This window comes from Nelumbo nucifera, chromosome 1 (genome assembly GCF_055504915.1).
Source record: "Nelumbo nucifera cultivar China Antique chromosome 1, China Antique-T2T, whole genome shotgun sequence".
Taxonomy (NCBI): Eukaryota; Viridiplantae; Streptophyta; class Magnoliopsida; order Proteales; family Nelumbonaceae; genus Nelumbo; species Nelumbo nucifera.
The window spans coordinates 95208018-95226745 of record NC_142649.1 but is presented as its reverse complement, the minus strand read 5'-3'; the positions used below and the strand labels follow the sequence as shown (position 1 = coordinate 95226745).

Below are 18728 nucleotides of genomic sequence, written 5' to 3'. Positions count from 1 at the left end.
GTAGGTTCGTCAAGTGGAGCTTCGTCGGTGTCGTGGGCTTGAGTCCGCCCATGTGGTGTGTCATCGGAAACGCCCCGATTGCTCTTCATTGCGTTGATGTAGGGACGAAGACGGTCCAGAGTATTTGTAGGAGCACCTGCTCTGATACCAACTGTCACGGGGGTAATCGTTGGGGCCCCGTGCGGCACTCGAAATGGGCGAGTAAGCCTACGAAACAAAGCAAACACACACACAAAGGAAACACGAAGGCACACGAATTAGCAAAAGGCTACTTGTATTGCATTAATTAGTGGTAAGCACAAGCACACAGTACAGTGTCGAGGGGATCTCGTGCTTAACCTTTACACGCTTATGAGCTCACTCGACTACCTACCTCCCCTCAAAGAGTACGTTAAGCTTTTGGGGGAGTGACAATAGGAAACATCAAAATGATGGAAAAGCATACTAAGTAATTACAATAACGCCATTGGCGGTCCCCCTTACAAAATACAAGTAAAGCCCACCCATGACACACATGTTGACACCATGAAGGCACGCGGTTGGCACTCGGATGGCTCACTGTAGGTGCTTGATGGCGCGGCGAAGGAGTCACTTGTGACAATGGGGCTGTTAACTGTAAAGCCCAGTTCACCTAATAGGTTCTTTATCCACATGATTTCAACAACTCCATGAGACATAGCTCTGTATTCTACTTCAGCACTGGACCTAGCCACCACACTTTGTTTCTTACTTCTCCAGGTAACTAAGTTTCCTCCCACAAAGGTACAATACCCACTGGTAGACTTTTTGTCATCGACTACTCCTGCCCATTCAACATCTGTATACAATTCAACTTTCAAATGCCCATGTTTTTGGAACAACAAATTGGCCCCTGGGAACCTCTTAAGGTATCTAAGGATCTTTTCTACAGCTTTAAAGTGGGCAGTCTTAGGATTATGCATGAAGTGACTAAGGACACCCACTACATAAGCAATGTCAGGTCTGGTCATAGACAAATATAAGAGTCTCCCTACAAGTCTCTAGAACTTCTTCACATCTTTCATAGCCTCCTCCTGATTGTCACCTAACCGATGATTAGGTTCAATGGGTGAATCAATTGGCTTCACTCCTAACTTGCCTGTGTCCTCTAAAAGATCAAGTGTGTATTTTCTTTGAGATATAAAGATGCCCTTTTGAGAGCGAACAACTTAAATATCAAGGAAATATCGTAAGGGGCTTAGATCTTTCACTTCGAACTAAGTGGCTAAGAATTTCTTCAACTTCTGTATTTTAGTCTTCGAATCTCCTATGATAACTATGTCATCAACATACACGATTAGAGTTGCAATTTTCCCTTCGCCTTTCTTCATAGACAAAGTATGATCTGACTGGCATTGTTTGAAATCCATTTGTTGTACAAATAAGTGAAACTTACTAAACTAGGCCCAAGGTGACTATTTCAACCCATATAGTGATTTTTTGAATCTACACACCTTCTCCTCACTACCTTTGGCACAAAAACCTAGAGGCTAAGTCATGTACATCTCCTCCTCTAGGTCACCATTCAAGAATGCATTTTTAATATCTAATCGGTGAAGTTCCCATTCAAAATTAATTGCCAGTGAAAGGAGGATTCTGATAGAGTTCTTCTTGGCTACTGGAGCAAAGGTCTCTACATAGTCTACTTCATACGCTTGTGTAAACCCTTTTGCCACCAACTTGGCCTTGTACCTTTCTACTGTACCATCGGCCCTATGCTTCACTGTGAACACGAACTTACATTCAACTAGTTCTTTTCCTTCAGGAAGATCCACCAACTCCCAACTGTAATATTCCACCAACATCAAGATCATCAATAACAAGAGGATCAATATCAAGTGGATCAGGTATATCAATGGGAACAAGTGTACCTGGTTAATGGGGATTTGCCTCTGGAGAGTCTGATGATGTTGGCTGCATAGTGTAGGGTTCCACAGTTCTTGAGCTTTGTTGGCTCTTGTGGTGGCAAAGGAAGACACGCATTGGAGGAGGATCAGGAAAATGAGGTAATTGAACCTAGGTGTGTTTCTCCTCAACCTTACTCTCTCCCTGAGGAGAAATCGAAAACAAAAGGTTGATTCTCAAAGAAGGATATATCTATAGAGACATAGTACTTGCGTGAAACAGGATCATAGCATCGGTAGCCCTTTTGAGATAAAGGATAATCGAGAAAAACACAAGGGATAGCACGGGGATCAAGCTTACCACGAGTAGGAGACAAGTTATGAACATAGCAATGACTTCCAAAGACATGCATTGGAATAGGGGACAAAGGAGCCTTAGGAAACAATAGTTGATGTGGGGCCTTATACTCTAGCAATCGAGACAGTATATGATTGATAATATATGCAACACACATAACAACATCCATCCAAAAGCGTTTCGAAACATGCATATGGAGTAGAATCCACAAGCTACTTCAAGAAGATAACTATTTTTTCTCTCAACAACATCGTTTTGTTGAGGTGTCTTAGCACAATAACTCCGATCCGCACAAGAACTCCGATGAAGAGATCTACAACAACATCACTATGAAAGTACTCCTTTGCGTTGGACTGGAAAATATGAATCTTAGTCTGGAGTTGAGTAAAAATCATGCGCTGAAAATCTTTGACAATCTTTGGCACTTCATCTCTAGATTGCATAGGGTAAATCCAAGTATATCTAAAATAGTCATCAACCAAAGTAATGAAACACTTATATTCAGTTTTAGAAAGTAGAGTAACGGGCCCCCAAACATTGGAATATACAATATGAAAAGGAAATTCAGATCTTTTATTTTTTAAAGGAAAAGAACTTTTACAATGTTTACTTAATTGGTGCTAACAAAAAAAAATGTTTATTCAATTGACATGTTTGACACTATAACTCTGATTTCGACAAAGAAGAAAGATCTCAATCAAGAGATGAGAGGAGGAGAAGAGAAGAAGAAGAAGAAGGAAGAAGAAGAAGAGAGGAGAGAAATAAGAGGCAAGAAGATTTAGACCAAGAACATAAGCTAGCGGTGCCAGAATTCGTATTTATAAGTTAGGGCGACCAAGTAAAACATAAAAGGTAAAAATGACAAAAGTGCTCCTGCGGCACATAACTAAGATTACATCACTCCCCTTCAAGTTGGGGCATAGATATCAATCATCCCCAACTTGTCACAAAGATTATAGTGCCACATGGAATTTAATCCTTTAGTAAGGATGTCTGCAAGTTGTTCCTCAGAGCTGATGTAGAGAGTGCAAATTTCTCATTTTTCCAATTTTTCCTTGATGAAGTGTTTGTCAACCTCTATATGTTTAGTTCTATCATGGAGAACAAGGTTGGTTGCAATGTTAATAGCAGCCTTATTGTCACAGTATAGTGACATAGGATCATTGAGAGGAAAGCCCAATTCACCCAAGAGATTCTTTATCCATAGAAGTTCTGCTACACCATGAGACATGGCTATATATTCAGTTTCTGCACTTGACCTGGCCACTACACTTTGTTTCTTACTCCTCCAAGTAACAAGGTCTCCCCCAACAAAAGCACAATAGCCACTAGTAGATTTTCTGTCATCCATAGAACCAGCCCAATCTACATCAGTGTAAACCTGAACTCTTATATGCCCATGTTTTCCAAATAGGAGTCCTGCCCCAGGGAATTTCTTCAAATATCTAAGAACTCTATGTGCTGCCTCCAAGTGTGTGGCCTTGGGAGCATGCATAAATTGACTAAGGACTCCCACTGCATATGCAATGTCAGATCTTGTCATAGATAGATAGAGAAGTTTGCCCACCGATCTTTGATACTGCTTTATGTTTGCTATGGGCTCATCACTGCAATCCCCGAGCCTGTGTTTTACATTTATAGGAGTGTCAGTAGGTTTTGCTCCAAGCTTCATCTTTCAGGAGTCAAGAACATATTTCCTCTGGGAGATGAAGATACCCTGATTAGAGCGGGCCACTTCAATTCCAAGGAAATAACGTAAAGATTCCAAATCCTTCACTTCAAATTGGGTGGTCAAGAATCTCTTCAATCTTTGTATCTCTGAGTGCCAATCATCGGTGATAATAATGTCATCGACATACACAATTAAAGCTGCCATTCTTCCTTGCTCTCTCTTCACAAAGAGTGTGTGATCAGACTGGCACTGCTTAAAACCCATTTGTTGAACTGCCTTGTGGAACCTACTGAACCAGGTCCTTGGAGACTGTTTTAAGCCATACAAAAATTTCTTCAATTTACATACTCATCTCCTTTAGCACGAAAACCTGGAGGTTGAATCATATACACTTCTTCTTCTAAGTCATCATTCAAAAAAGCATTTTTAATGTCTAGTTGATGAAGCTCCCAATCTAGATTTGTTGCTAAAGAAATGAGGACTCGAATAGAATTCATTTTTTCCACAGGTGCAAAGGTTTCCGCATAATCAACTCCATACACCTGTGAAAAACCTTTTGTAACTAGTCGGGCCTTATACCTCTCCGTTGTGCCATCTGCCTTTTGTTTCATAGAGAATACCCATTTGCACCTCACAGGTTCCTTTCCTTCAGGAAGATCTACCAGCTCCCAAGTGCCATTTTTGTGAAGGGCATTGATCTCCTCCTTCATTGCATTTGTCCATTCAGGAACAAGTAAAGCTTCTGTAACACTCTTAGGAAGGGAAACACTGTCAATAGCAAAAAGGAAAGCATAGAAAGAGGGTGAAACATGCTCATAGGATAAGGAAAGGGCCATTGGGTGGTTTGTGGTGCATGATTTGACACCTTTCCTCTTAGCAATAGGAAGATCCAGATCACAATTAGAAGTATCAATATCAATGGGCTTAGGGATGTTAACTGGAACAATAGTACCTGGATGCGGTGATTGGTTCAACCCCTGAGAGTTGATGGCATAGGTTGCACAACTTCAGGATGCTCTGTGCCTATTGAACTTCGTTGATCATGGCCTTGACTTTTGTACCGTTGTCTACGAAAGACCCAAAATGGAGGAGGCTCAGGAGGAGAAGGCAACAAAACCTGTCTCTATTTCTCCTCACTTGGACTCTCCCCTTGAGGGGAAGGAGAAAAGAAAGGCACATCTTCAAAGAAAGAAACATCCATGGATACAAAGTACTTTTTGGAAATAGGGTCAAAACAACGATAACCTTTTTGGGAAAGGGGATAGCCAAGGAAAGCAAAGATATAGATCCTCGATCAGCAATGGAGGAGAATGATCCATCAACTAACCTCACTTTATCTTTGCCAGAAAGAAGGGTGTATGATTGGAAAAAGGTTGACTTACCCGTCATGTGATTGGAAGCACCAGAATCAATAATCCATGGGGATTCAGAGGTATCAACAGACACATGGAATGCAGAAGCTAAGTTACCTGAGGAAGAGGCAAAAGAGGTTGAAGGAGTTGGTCCAGAATCAGTTTGTGTGAGGGCCCTACCATATTGCTCCAAATGGTCACAAAAGGCAGTGATAATATTTTCCTTAAGATCAGACCTAGGGGGTTAATCTTGAGAGTTCATAGTAGTTCCTCCACTCTGCAACTCATGAGAGGCCAAGTTAGCCGAGGTGAACCTTTTCTCATTTGGTTTCTTGTTCTATTCTTGTGCTGATTTCTTATTCAAGTCTTGTGCCCAGTTCGGCTTGCCATGCAATTCCCAACATGTCTCCCGTGTGTGTCGGGATTTCTAACAATGAGAGCACCACAGTTTATCCTTATCATCAACCTTTTTCTGATCATCTCTCTTTCTTGCTGAATTTATATTACCTCTTGTGGCTAAGGCAATGGTCTCCCCCTTGGGAGGATTCATGGCAAATTTCTTACTTTCCTCGGATTGAACCAGTACATACACCTCTTGGACAGAGGGAAGATTCTTGCCCAAAATTTGAACTCGAATGGGTTCATATATGGGATTAAGTCCTAACAGAAAAGCAAACACCCACTGCTGTGACACTAACTGTTTGTAGGCTTTGGCATACTTTTCACTCTCCTAGTCAATATTCTGATAGTAATCTAACTCTTTCCAGATAGATGTGAGGGCAGAATAGTAGGTGGATAAGCTTCTTTCCCATTGTTTACATGTTGCAGACTTGGCTTGCAATTGATAGATTCTAGCATAGTGCCTCTGTTCGGTGTAAGTTGACCTTGCTTGTTCCCATATTTTCTTGGTTGTTTCAGCCCACATAAAGTTCTGCTTCACTGATGGTAGCATAGTAGTCAAGAGCCATGACATAATCATGCAGTTTTCCTGGTCCCACTTATCATATTCAGCCGTACCAGTCCTAGGTTCCTTCACTTTTCCATTGATATATCCTGCTTTACCCCAGGCTGTGATATACAGCCGCATCTCCTTAGACCATGTCAAATAATTTTTGCCATCTAAGGGAGTAATGGTTGTTGGAACGCTCATGGAGTCAATACTGTTGTTTCTCCTTGGTTGAAAGAAGTTATAGAGGTTGCTAAATCCAAGGTTCAAAGTATCGATACGATACGAGTTTCGGCCATATCGTATCAGTACTTAGAAACGGCCGAAACACTTATTTTTTTTTTAGTTTTTTTTTTCAAACTTTGGTTTTTTAGAAAGATTATAGGCTGTTTTTTATTATTAAAAAAATGGGGGTCCGAAACACTTGGAAACAGGCGTTTCAGACCGTATCATTTGTAAAAGATACGATACGATACGCCCGATACGGGACGTATCGTATCGATACTTTGAACCATGGCTGAATCTTCAGAATTCATGACTGATACTTACTAAGACAACAACGGTCCCTTCACTTCAGTCAATACATACAAATGGACTACACAGCCCTTACTTTTAAGTGTTCTGACAGTTAGAACACAATTACAGCACTTGCTGCAACACACTTTCATTGATCTAACAGGCCTCTCCAAGGCTAATATTAGCCACAAGCATCAGTACTCTGCTGCTGTACCAGCCATCTGAACAAGTTCACAGGTGTAACAGACTTCTCCAAGGCTAATATAAGCCACAAGCATCAGTACACTGTTGCCGTAACAGTCAACCAAACCAGGTCACTCATGACCTACAACTAATTCCACAAGTTCACATGTTTCTGGATCATCCGACCCACAAAGAAGGGGTTAAACTTCCCTTATACCATTCGGTCAAGGCAACCCTCAACCTGTTCTTGGTACCAGTGCCAAGAACCAAAGAAAAAAGGTTAAAAAAAATTGTCCGAGTACAGTTCAAGTGGTTTCTGGGTTTTCCAGTCCAATAGTAATAAAGAGAATAGAAAAAAAAGGAGCCACCAACCTCTTGGAAGGACTCAACCAGTCATCAAGACTCTTCTGCAATCACTTCAGTTGAGTTTCCACCCAGAACAGGAGAGGGAGATCCAGCCGATGGGTTCTCAGGTCCAGAACAATCTTTTGCAATCACTTAGTTGAGTTTCTGCCCAGAACTGGAGAGGGAGATTCAAAAGAAGACATTTATAAAAATAAGTAGGTGTGACTCTCACATGATGAACTCAAAGACTCTATAGCCACAAGACCGGCTTTGTTCTCCAACACGTAGAGACTATCCACCATGCTTCTTCTACAAATCGTCCTCCCCGAGGTCAAATCTTAAAACACACAAGAAGGGAAGAAAGTTATTGAACAATTCAAAGAGTGAGTAATACTGCTAATGGAAAGTAAATTGATAGGCATTTTTGGAACATGTAACACATTAGCGAGGGTAAGGCCGAGAGGAAGGGAGATGTTTGCTTGACTGGCTATGGTAGAGAATGACCCATTGGTCAATCTCACCTTATCTCTCCTAGAGAGGAGGTTATATGTCTGAAATAAATTTGACTTACTAGTCATGTGATTTGAAGTTCTAGAGTCAATTATCCAGGGGGAATCGGATGTATAAGATGACACATGGAAGTAAGTGGTAGAGTTACCTGATGTAGATGCAAAGGAGGTAGAAGGAGTTGGGCTAGAATCCATCTGGTGAAGTGCTCTACCATATAATTCCAAATGGTCACGAAAAGAATTGATAATCTCTTCATTGGGATCATAACTAGGGGGCTATCGTGGGACTAGTCTCTTGAGATGCCACATTTGCTGAGTTATATTTCTTTTGAGTCTGCTGAGCTGGCTTCTTACTCTGATCAGATGCTGATTTCTTATTTAATTCCTAAGCCCACTTAGGCTTCCCATGGAGGTCCCAACATGTGTCTTTAGTGTGCTTGGACTTTTGACAGTGGGTGCACTAAAGTTTGTCTTTGTCATCCATTCTCTTCTGCATATCACCCTTCTTAAAAGAACCTCTGCCATTTGCACTAGTACCCAAAAGAAAAGCAAATACTCGCTGCTGAGAGACAAGTGATTTGTAGGCCTTTGCATCATCATCACATTTCCAATTCACACTTTGATAATGATCCAGCTCCTTCCAGATTGATGTCAAATCTGAATAATACTCTCCCCCTGCTTGCAAGTGGAGGATTCAGCTTGTAGTTGGTATATCTTTGCATAGTGCATGTGCTCCAAATAGATAGATTTTGCTTGTTCCCAAATTTCACAAGCTGTTTCAGCCCATATGAGTGTCTTCCTTACTTGTGGCAACAAGGAAATCAAGAGCCACAACATCACCATACTATTTTCTTGGTTCCACTTGTCATGTTCAGTACTTCCTGTCTTTGGTTCCTTCACTTTACCATTAATATACCCTATTTTCCCCCTAGCAGTAATGTAGAGTTTAATTCCCCTAGACCATTCAAGGTAATTTAGTCCATCAAAGGGAATTACAGTTATGAGGAAACTCATATCCAGCTCCCCACTCATTTTGTTTTAACCTCTAGAAACTCCAGAAGTTGCAGACTTCTCAGAGGACATGGTTCAGTTCACTATTCAGCCTCAACACACACCTTAAGATCCCTCTTGACACCAAAAATAGTTCTAAAAGCACACCAGAGATGCACACATTCCAGTCTGGACACAGTCTGAACACAGACCAGCCCCAAGTCCCTTAAAAAATTGTTTTAGGTTGATTGTAGTGCTGTACGGGTTTAACAGTCACAGTCCACCATTCCTCCAGATCAACCAAACCCACCAGCTATTAGGAGAGACCATACAACAGTGTCATTGCACCAAAACAGGTAAAAAACAGATCATACGAGACCTACAGGTGTTTCATTCTCAGGTATAGGATCACACGATCCACAGAAAAGCGGTTTGAACCTAACAACCACTCTGGCAGCATTCAGCAGTCTTGATTCATATGATTTTTTCTTGGTACACGACCAAGAGAAGGAAGAAGGAAGTACAAAAAAAAAATTGCATCAGTCGTAGGTTATCTTTTTTCTGACCTCAGTCTGGAAAAACAGCAAGATGAAGAACAAAAAAAACACTTGTTCGATATGCTCTTAAACCCAGTAGCACTGCTCTGATACCATATTAGCAGAAAAATACAAAAAAATTAAGGAAGAAGAGAGGAGAGACTTGAGAGAGAGAAGAGAGAAGGGAGAAGAGAAGAGAAAGTGTTTGGGAGTCAAATCTGTTCTGGCGGCGCCAGAATATATTATATTATATAGGGCGACACTTAAAAGATGGGGAAAGGACTCTAATGCCCCTGCAGCACTTACAGTACATAAACAGAATAAAAAAATTAAGTTATTCTAAACAGAACAAGAAAAATAAACTGAATAAAATAACCAGAATAAACTAAGTTATTTCAACACTTGTAAAGGCATGCTTTGCATTCAATCACGATGTGTTAATGGTTTTTGCACATAAATTCTTCTTCTTACAATGTAATATATACCCAAATTCCTTGAACTCATGAGATTTAAGATGTGAAGAATCTCAAGGCAATGATTTTCCTTTCCCCTTGCTTTCCAAGAAGACATGTACCATATCATTTCTTCCAGAGTATCTTGTGTAAAGATCAGTTGGAAGGTGCCAGTAGAGAAGAAGCTCAAGTTCAATTTTGATGGGTGCAGTCTTGGGAATCTTGGAGTTCCAGGGATTGGGGAATGGGGTTGTAATCAGGGATCACAATGGATACATTCTTCTTAGCTTTTCTGGTCCCATTGGCTTTGAAAATTCTATAAGGGCTGAACTACATTCTTTGATTCAGGGCAAAATCTATGGTGCATGAACTGCACCATGATAAAATGACATGTCACAGTTGAAAAGTAGGTCATGTGGTGTCTTTAACATGATTGGTTGAAATCTTGATTTAACGTGTTGCAAATATTCATTAATATACTATAGTTGGACTCTTGATTCAGGGCCTAAAATTGATGATTATGAAAGGATTGGAGAACATGGAGGTAAAGGGAGATTGCCAAATAATAATTTGGTGGATGAGGAAACAAGATATGATTCCTTGGAAAGTCAGGATGGTGGTGAGACAGGCACACTCTTTGGACACCATATTTAATAGCTCATTCAACTGGGTGCCTAGAAGTGCAAATGAATTAGCAGACTCTGTAGCTAGGGCCAGACGGGAAGGGGTGACAAGGAATCAGGTTGAATAGGGATGTCCAGGGCTTGTGTTTTCCAGTTATTGTTGTAACCTCAACTCTGTGAAATAGGAGTTTGTATTATTCTATCTTGGAATCTGATTGCACCATCTTTAGCTTGCTTCTTACCTTTTGAGCAATGTGGTAGTTCTCTTTAATAAAATTCCTTTGTGTCTTCAGAATGAGACTTCAACTGAGGTTGGATAGATAAATAAACTATTATATTAGAGATCGGGGACATACTTGGTTCAACCATAAAAGTTGAGAATTCCACCAACACTAAAAACCATTCCTAGACTTGGCTTCTTGAGCCAATAAGTGAGCAGCTAAGTTCCTGTTTGGCAACGTTCCGTGAGAGTGTTTCTGCTATTTCTGGCATTCCTGCAGAACAAAAACATGTTTGGCAAAAATAAAACGAAAGAAGCGAGCCATTCCTGCGTGAAAACAGCACCCAAAGAATGCGTTCTTTGGGAGTGACAAATCGGCAGTCTCAAAGAACATGTTCTCTGGGAATGCGCAGTTCCCACAACGTCCCTCATTAATTACGAATACGTGTGCCACATTCTCACGTGAGAGTAGGGGCATTTTTGTCATTCCGCTCAAAATAATAAATTCTAAGCCATAATGTTCATTCATCATTCCTCCGACCTCATCTCTACCAATGCATAACCCAGGGAGGTGAATGCTGAGTCAAGGACAGTGAATGGCCAGAAACACATCTCCGACGACTTTTTTCCAACCAAAATCATTTACACAGGTATGGTTGTCTTCTTGCCATTTCTTTGTTGTAGACATGTGGACGCTCTGTTTTTTGGTCCTCTGATCTGTAGTTCTCCCAACCCTTGTTTTGAGAGATAGAGATAACGGTAACTAGCATAAAACACTAGTAGATTACTCTGCATTTCTCCCAACCTGTTTTGGTTGGAGTTAGGTCTTAAATCCTAAAACGTAATTATTTTCCTAAAATCAGAGAATCTAACACATTGCAAGCAAGGTGAAATAATGGATATACAGCCTGTCAGTCTCCACACACTCTTCTCTCAAACAAATAATCCAACAATGGCTTCCACCCCAGTTGTTTCCAACCCTTGTGCAAGTTCAACCCCCCAAACCCTGCAAATCTCCTCTAACCTGTCCACCAAACTATCCTCCACCAACTTCCTCTCTAAACCAACATGTACAAGTAGCAAAAGCAAACCCATTACTAATGGGGCAAGATAGGAACAATTTCTATTACAAAGTGATTAAGGAAGTTCAAGTGGTGCCACATTTTATTAGTGAATGGGGAGATATTACTATAACATTGAAGGATGGGACCAAGGTAGACCTCGGAAGTGTACCCAGGTTTAGGAAAATTGTCAATAATTGCCTTTTCATGGCTGATTAATCTGTGGTTTCGGAGGGAAAGGAAGCTCGGCTGAAAGGTTTTCTGATGGCCTTATTTGTTTAATTTGTTTTGCAAATTCAACCAAAGTCCCTTAAATGAGGTATGTAATAGTTTTCTTTTTGGAAAATTTAACAGAAACTCTGTAGATGGTAATTACAATTACAAGGAAATTTGTTTGCAATATTGATTTGTACAACTTCTGTTGCTTGGTAGTTGGGAGAGTCAGTCTTGCATGCATTGGTTTTATGTGCATTTGTTAGAAATCTACCATTGATTATCAATTTGATAGTTGAGAATGGAAATGGTAGAATATAAAAGAAAAACACAAAGAGCAAAACAGACCCATAGGAAACAGAGCATAACAAGAAACACATGACAAAGACTAAAGGCTAAGGACTAAGCACATGCAACTAAAGACTAACACAGCACAACCCCTAAACACCTAAACAAGACCAGAAACACCATTGTTGACTTTCCAACTTCTTGAATATGCACTAGATATTCTAGTGTTTACAACTTATTTCTATTGTTAATTCTACTATTTTCTTACACAAATATTCTACTATTTCCAAATTCCAAAACAGCAACACCATTCATTCATCAAAGCTAATAACATTTGTTAGGAGTGGCACATGACAAAGACTAAAGGCTAAGGACTAAGCACATGCAACTAAAGACTAACACAGCACAACCCCTAAACACCTAAACAAGACCAGAAACACCATTGTTGACTTTCCAACTTCTTGAATATGCACTAGATATTCTAGTGTTTACAACTTATTTCTATTGTTAATTCTACTATTTTCTTACATAAATATTCTACTATTTCCAAATTCCAAAAAAGCAACACCATTCATTCATCAAAGCTAATAACATTTGTTAGGAGTGGCCGAATTATTTCCATTTTATTTATTTTATATTTGTAGTTATGTTGTTCACTTCTACTGTTTACCTTAAATAGTGGAATGATGAAAAATTTACAGTTCAAAACACGGGTAAGAAATAGTTTAGTTACCCAAACATTATTTCTATTTCTATAGAACAAAAATCCATTCTCAATGAACAAATTGCCAAACGCCTCTGTTGTTCCTGAAGAGTAAGAAATAAAATTCTTGTTCCAGAACAAGAATTTCCTCGAGAACAGGAACAGGTGAGAACATTGCCAAACAGGGCCTAAGTTTTTAGAACGAGAAATATATACAAACTGAATAGAAACAAATACCATAGAAATAGACTTAATTTGATCAAGCCAACTATAAGAAGACCAAAATAAATACTAGAATCCAGCCCATTAAGGGCTCTAATAGCTGAAAGAGAATCCGATTGAAAACGATAAACTCACCTTATTTGGATAAACCAATCGGAAATTCAAAATGGTCACTCTTAAAATCTTGACTTCAGACTTGAAACCAGCTCTGAATATAACTAGGCTGTCACCAACAAAAGACTAAGAAACTTGTTAAATAAAGGTCTGAAGCATCATAATTCTATTTTGTAGTCTCCGATACCATCTTGACCAAATAATATTAAATAAATTAGGGTTCCAAGATGAGATGCAAGTAATTGTATTAAAAGAATAAATAAATAAACAGAACTAAGGGTGTCTAGAATGATCAACCCCCATCCTTCAAGAGAATTTATTTTATCAAGAGAGGCTTTGTATGTACAGTTACAAGAATGGCTCTCTTGGGCAAAATGGACAAAACAAAGAAACCGATAACTGCAGCCACTAGCGTTGCATCAGTTTGGTTATAAGCATACAGCATTAAGCTCAGGTTTAACTCACAGCCACTAGCATTGCTTCTTGATGGTCTTACCCATGTAATGGCAACTCCTACAGTAGGATTATGTCTATCCTAGGGCCTAGGGGTGATCACTTCTAGCCTGGTATAGAATCCCAGCCTAGTAATTTCCAGGTTTTGGCCTAGGTTTGCCGTCCAGGCTTGGCTTGGGCCCCAGGCCTGGGTCCAATACTTTAGGCCTGGTCTGGAATATACATATGTATGTATTGTTATTATTTTATATGTATACAAATAGTAAATATGATACTTATATATCAGCCTAGGGTGCAGGTCAGGACTGTGCCCCTTATCATAGGTGCTAAGCTCGGCCTAGCCTGGCCTGACCCATGATCACCCCTAGTCTATCCCCATTAAATTGTATTTATTTATTTCATTGTAACGATATTTCCTTTTCTGTTGTCCAATGTACAGATGGAAAGGAGGAAGAAGTATCAAATTGGAAGGTTCAGATCATGTTCCTGTTTTTGTCAATTTAATGGAAATTCCAAATCTTTCACAGCATGATACTCCATCTTTATCTGCTAGATATGTGCCTGGAGTCCATGGGTTCCAACAGACTATTGGTATGCAAAATTTCCCCATCCTTTGTGACAAATGCATTGTGTTTGTTGTTCTTGTTTGTTCCTACTTCTTAAAAAAGACATGGCACCTATACCTGAGAATAGGGGTGATGATGAGCCAGGCTCAGGCTGGGCATAGCACCTATGGTAAGGGCTATAGCCTGCCTGGGCCTAGGCCTGGTCCAGGCTTCTGGGCCTATGGTATATATAATTTAATATAAAGTATTATAATATTTTATATTATATAAAATATTCTATATAACTTGTATTATGTGCCATATTATAATATTTATATATAGTACAAAATAACACATATATGTATGTATATATATATATATATATATATTGCAGGATGGGCTGGGCTGGGCCACGCCAGGATTTTGTGCTGGGCTACAAATAATCACCCCTACCTGGGATGGTTTCTATGTTTTTAAAGCATTTACAGGACGTTTTTCTTCTAAAATATTTCCTGTAACTTGTTGGGCTATATGCAAGAACATAGGTTAGGACTCTTAGGACATGCTAACATTTCAGAACCAAGGCTGTTATTTGGTATACATGTGGACTTTACCCTTGTACTGGTTTAGGTTATGGCGTTTTAACTTTTCTATTTGCCAAGAAGAATCTTGTGTTTTACAAATGCAAATGAGGGACTGACTTGGGATTGGAGGAATCATGGAATTAGAAAGTTTGACAAACTGCTTTATTCTTTTATAGAGACAAATGCAGAAATTTGTTTCATGAATAGATAAAAATTAATATGGTTAGCTTTTGAATGCTTTGGGTTCTTTTTGAATACTTGTATCTACTAAGAATATAGAAACAAATAAACTCCAAAGATGGGTTAACATCAATATGACAATAACATAATTGAAGAAGAATATAGAAACAAATAAACTCCAAAGATGGGTTAACATCAATATGACAATAACATAATTGAAGAAGAGAACTGGAACAGAAAAAACAATATGGGGATTAGTAGGTCTTTATTATCCCTAGTAGGTCTTTATTATCTCAGATTTTTTCAGGGACAGCCTTATATTTTTGATGCCCATATGATTACTAGGGACTGTCAAGTTTACAGGTGGAGGATTGCTGTCTTCTCCTTGATTTAGGGTCTTGAGGACTGCTACTTTGGTTGCTATGATTCCTTTAAGAGATATCCCTGCTTGTGTTGTTCATCTGGTTGGAATCCTTCCCTGTTTATGGTATTTCCCTTGCCAGTGACATAGTTTTTGGTTTTGCCCTCTTTGTGTTAAATTACTTAACAATCATCATCATCAACCTTATCCTAGCTACAATTACACATGGTATTCTTTCTTTCCTATCTATCTAGGGCTGCATATTCACTTAAAAAACGAGAATCAAGTGTTTTGCAGTGAATTGAGCAAGGTTCTTTTTAACATGTAGCTAACATATAATTGGTACTCAAGTTCTATTGCTTTCTCTTGTTGAGTATTTATTTATCGTTGTAATTGTAAATATGTTTCTGTATCCTTTGTAAATTAAATGAGTTGAAAGGGAGAGAAGGAAAGCAAAATTCATGCTTTAAATTTTGAGCCATTTTCATATTTCTGCACATTGTGAATTTATGAGCAAGAGTTCTTAGTACTTCTCAACCACTTTTCCTCGTGCAGTAATTATCGTATTTTCATTTTTTGATGTGTGTCTTTTATTTACGTCTACAAGTTTTCTAAATAATTATCCTGATACAGAGTCATTGCTTATGAAAAGACATGTAGCTGCACGGGATAAAAATGATGGTGTCTCAGAAGTAGTTTCAGATGCAAACATTAAAGTGGAGAGTTGCAGTGAGAATGCAAAAAGCTCATTTTCAGATGAAAAGGTTCCTGCCTCAAATGAAGAGTCTCAAGGTTTTGGTTTGAGAAAAAATGAACATTTCAGTGATGTTTCTAGTATGGCTTCAGAGAACACTATGACAATGTCGAGAAGTAAATCTACAAAATCAATATCTTTTGAGTGCATGGCAACCAGAAAAAAAGCAAGACATAGTAATTGTTCTCAACTCACATTGAGCTCATTCTTCAAGAAAAAGCTTAACCATGATGTCTTTGATACCGATGGTTCTGATTTTTCACTTGTTCAAGTAGACAAGTCAGATGTAAAGGCCGGTTCTCCTCATGTAACCGGAGAAATGATTCTCCCCAGTGAAACGCCATTAGGTGATGATAAAAGCAGTATCTGCAAGAAGAATGAGTTGAACACGACCCCACCTGCTCCTTATCATGCAAATATAAATGATTGTGGTTCTTCTGGGAAGGAGAAAAACAATGTTGCATTGTTGGAGTGGCAAAGGATCCAAGAGCACATGCAGAATAGTATTCCTCTATGCAAGGGCCATAGTGAGCCTTGTGTTACACGGGTAGTGAAGAAAGAAGGTCCAAACTTGGGTCGTAGGTTTTATGTCTGCGCTCGTGCCGAGGTACTAACACATGGGGGTACATTGAGTTGGTATTTTCAGCTTCTAGTTATCACTAATGTGATAGTTTCATTGTTTTGTACTGTTAACTCAACAAGGGATATATGGATATTGATTAATTAAAATAGTTAGACCTGTTGATAGTCCAAAAGTAAATTTTAGTGGTAACATAAAGGTCGTAAAGTCCTAATTTTATTATTCATATTTGTATATGCATTTTAAAGATGCCAAGGATTCAAGTAGTTATGTTGCTGATTATCTTTTTCTTTGGGTTAATTCTTAAGTTGGTATTACTAATTAGTTCTCATGTGGCACTCCTTATCCCCCTCCCCCAAGCCGTCCAAAAAAAGTAGAAAACAAGAAAAAAAAAAGAAAGGGTTGTTAAGTATTAGTTATTTAAATAAATAATAATAGAGATCCTTTATGTCTACAGCACTTGGGGTTGAGAATTGTATCTTCCTTGGGAGCACTTATATGGTTACCTTTTGCTTTCTCTTTTGTCTGTGTAGAAGGTGCAAGTGAATATGCTATAGACTAATCAACGACGAATTGTTGATTTCTTTCAGGGACCTGCATCTAATCCAGAAACAAACTGTGGTTACTTCAAATGGGCTACTTCAAAATATAGGAAGAAATGAAAGTTGCAGATTTTGACTTTCTGAATCAATCCTACGATCGTGAGGATTACAGACCCAGTTAAAGAGATGTGGAAATATGAGCTATAACGTTTCGATATTGTTAGACTGCTAATATTCTATTTTCATACTTGTTTTGTAAGTGTATTGGGCAGTCTATAATTTTCTTTCCTATTTGGGGAAGTTATATGGGTCAATCCGTGCTGTTATAGAGGGTACACAAGCAGGAGTATAATGGTCATTTTGTTTGTAATGCAGAAATATTTACATAACAGAGAGAGGCTCAAGCCTCGTACTTTTTCTCTCTTCAAACCTACTCCCTTTTACTTGCTTCTCTTCTCATTTTATTTTCTTTGTTTTCACATTTACACATTCATAGCAAAGCAAGTAAACAAGTAATAACAATGAGTTTTTTTTTTCTTTTTTTTTTGTGTTTGTAATATTTGTACTGAAAGAATCTATTGAGAAAGCTGGCTTGGATTTTTAACTTGAAAGTTGCAGTGTAGCAAGTCAAACAATTATTAAAGTACAAAAATTTGCCCAACAATTATTTTTCTTATTGGTTGTTCCCTTTTTGTCAGGCTATCTGTCTTTCGTTTCTTTGCTCTGGATCATATTTCAATGGGTTGTCCATATCATCCACACGGTATGCATAGAGGACTTGACCTCTCATTGCAACGCAGCAGCACCAAGGATGTTGTCCGTATCATCCAGATGGTATACATAGGGGACTTAAATCTCTCATGCCAATCACATGCTTTCATCAAGAGCTAAAGCTTGGATGACCGGATGATAAAAATAACAGAAAGATTGACCATGTTATTGGGATAATTTATGAGTATGCTGTATCACCGGTTGAATGCTCTGGATTAAATACTTGGTATATATCATCAACATCGCAAAGTTCTGGATCATACGTGCACTTAGGCAACGAGAATGTTATCTGATGGTCTTGGCTACCGGTGTCAGTGGATGACTTGATATCCTCTTGGGCTTACCTATTTTTTCCACATTCCATTCACATACGTGTAATAGTGCCTGACTGTTATAATACTTTAAAAACCCAATTTTGTCCTTGATTCTTAACCATCTCTAACCACCGAAACCCATACCCATCTTTTTCTTCTCACAGAGAAGGGTTTTGACTTCAACTGCAAGTTTAAAAAATTAATGTGATAAACATCTAATATTAGATACATACATGTCCACAGGCGATGAACCTGCATCTTCTTCTACTGAGTTAATGGCGGAAACAAATCACATGAACCCGCACCTTCTTCTGTTTTAAAAGACGACTCAAATATATTTCATGTGAGAGATAATTGGAAGAATGTCTTAAAAATCCCGCATCGTCCACTGTTTGGAAATGTAAAGAATTAGCAATGACTAACCCCTTAGGCATAACTCTGCCAAGGAAAGTCTTAATCCAATTTTGAAAAGAGAGAGA

At 38.8% G+C, this 18728-nt stretch overlaps 1 protein-coding gene across 9 annotated transcripts in view; it reads left to right on the top strand.

The window, feature by feature from the left end:
* LOC104605552 (endonuclease/exonuclease/phosphatase family protein) overlaps window positions 1-17620 on the top strand; it is a 35979-nt gene extending 18359 nt beyond the window's left edge. For 5 of the 9 annotated variants that reach the window (XM_088889221.1, XM_088889217.1, XM_088889215.1 and 2 more), the window contains 3 exons: window positions 14058-14209; window positions 15922-16678; window positions 17213-17620. In XM_088889221.1, coding sequence (XP_088745347.1) covers window positions 14058-14209; window positions 15922-16678; window positions 17213-17300 — 997 coding nt within the window. In that variant the 3' untranslated portion in view covers window positions 17301-17620. Of the gene's footprint in view, window positions 1-14057; window positions 14210-15921; window positions 16915-17212 lie in introns of those variants that run through there. The other 4 variants (XM_010270360.2, XM_010270362.2, XM_019199145.2 and 1 more) reach the window with 2 other exon arrangements.
* The last annotated feature ends 1108 nt before the right edge of the window (window positions 17621-18728 follow it).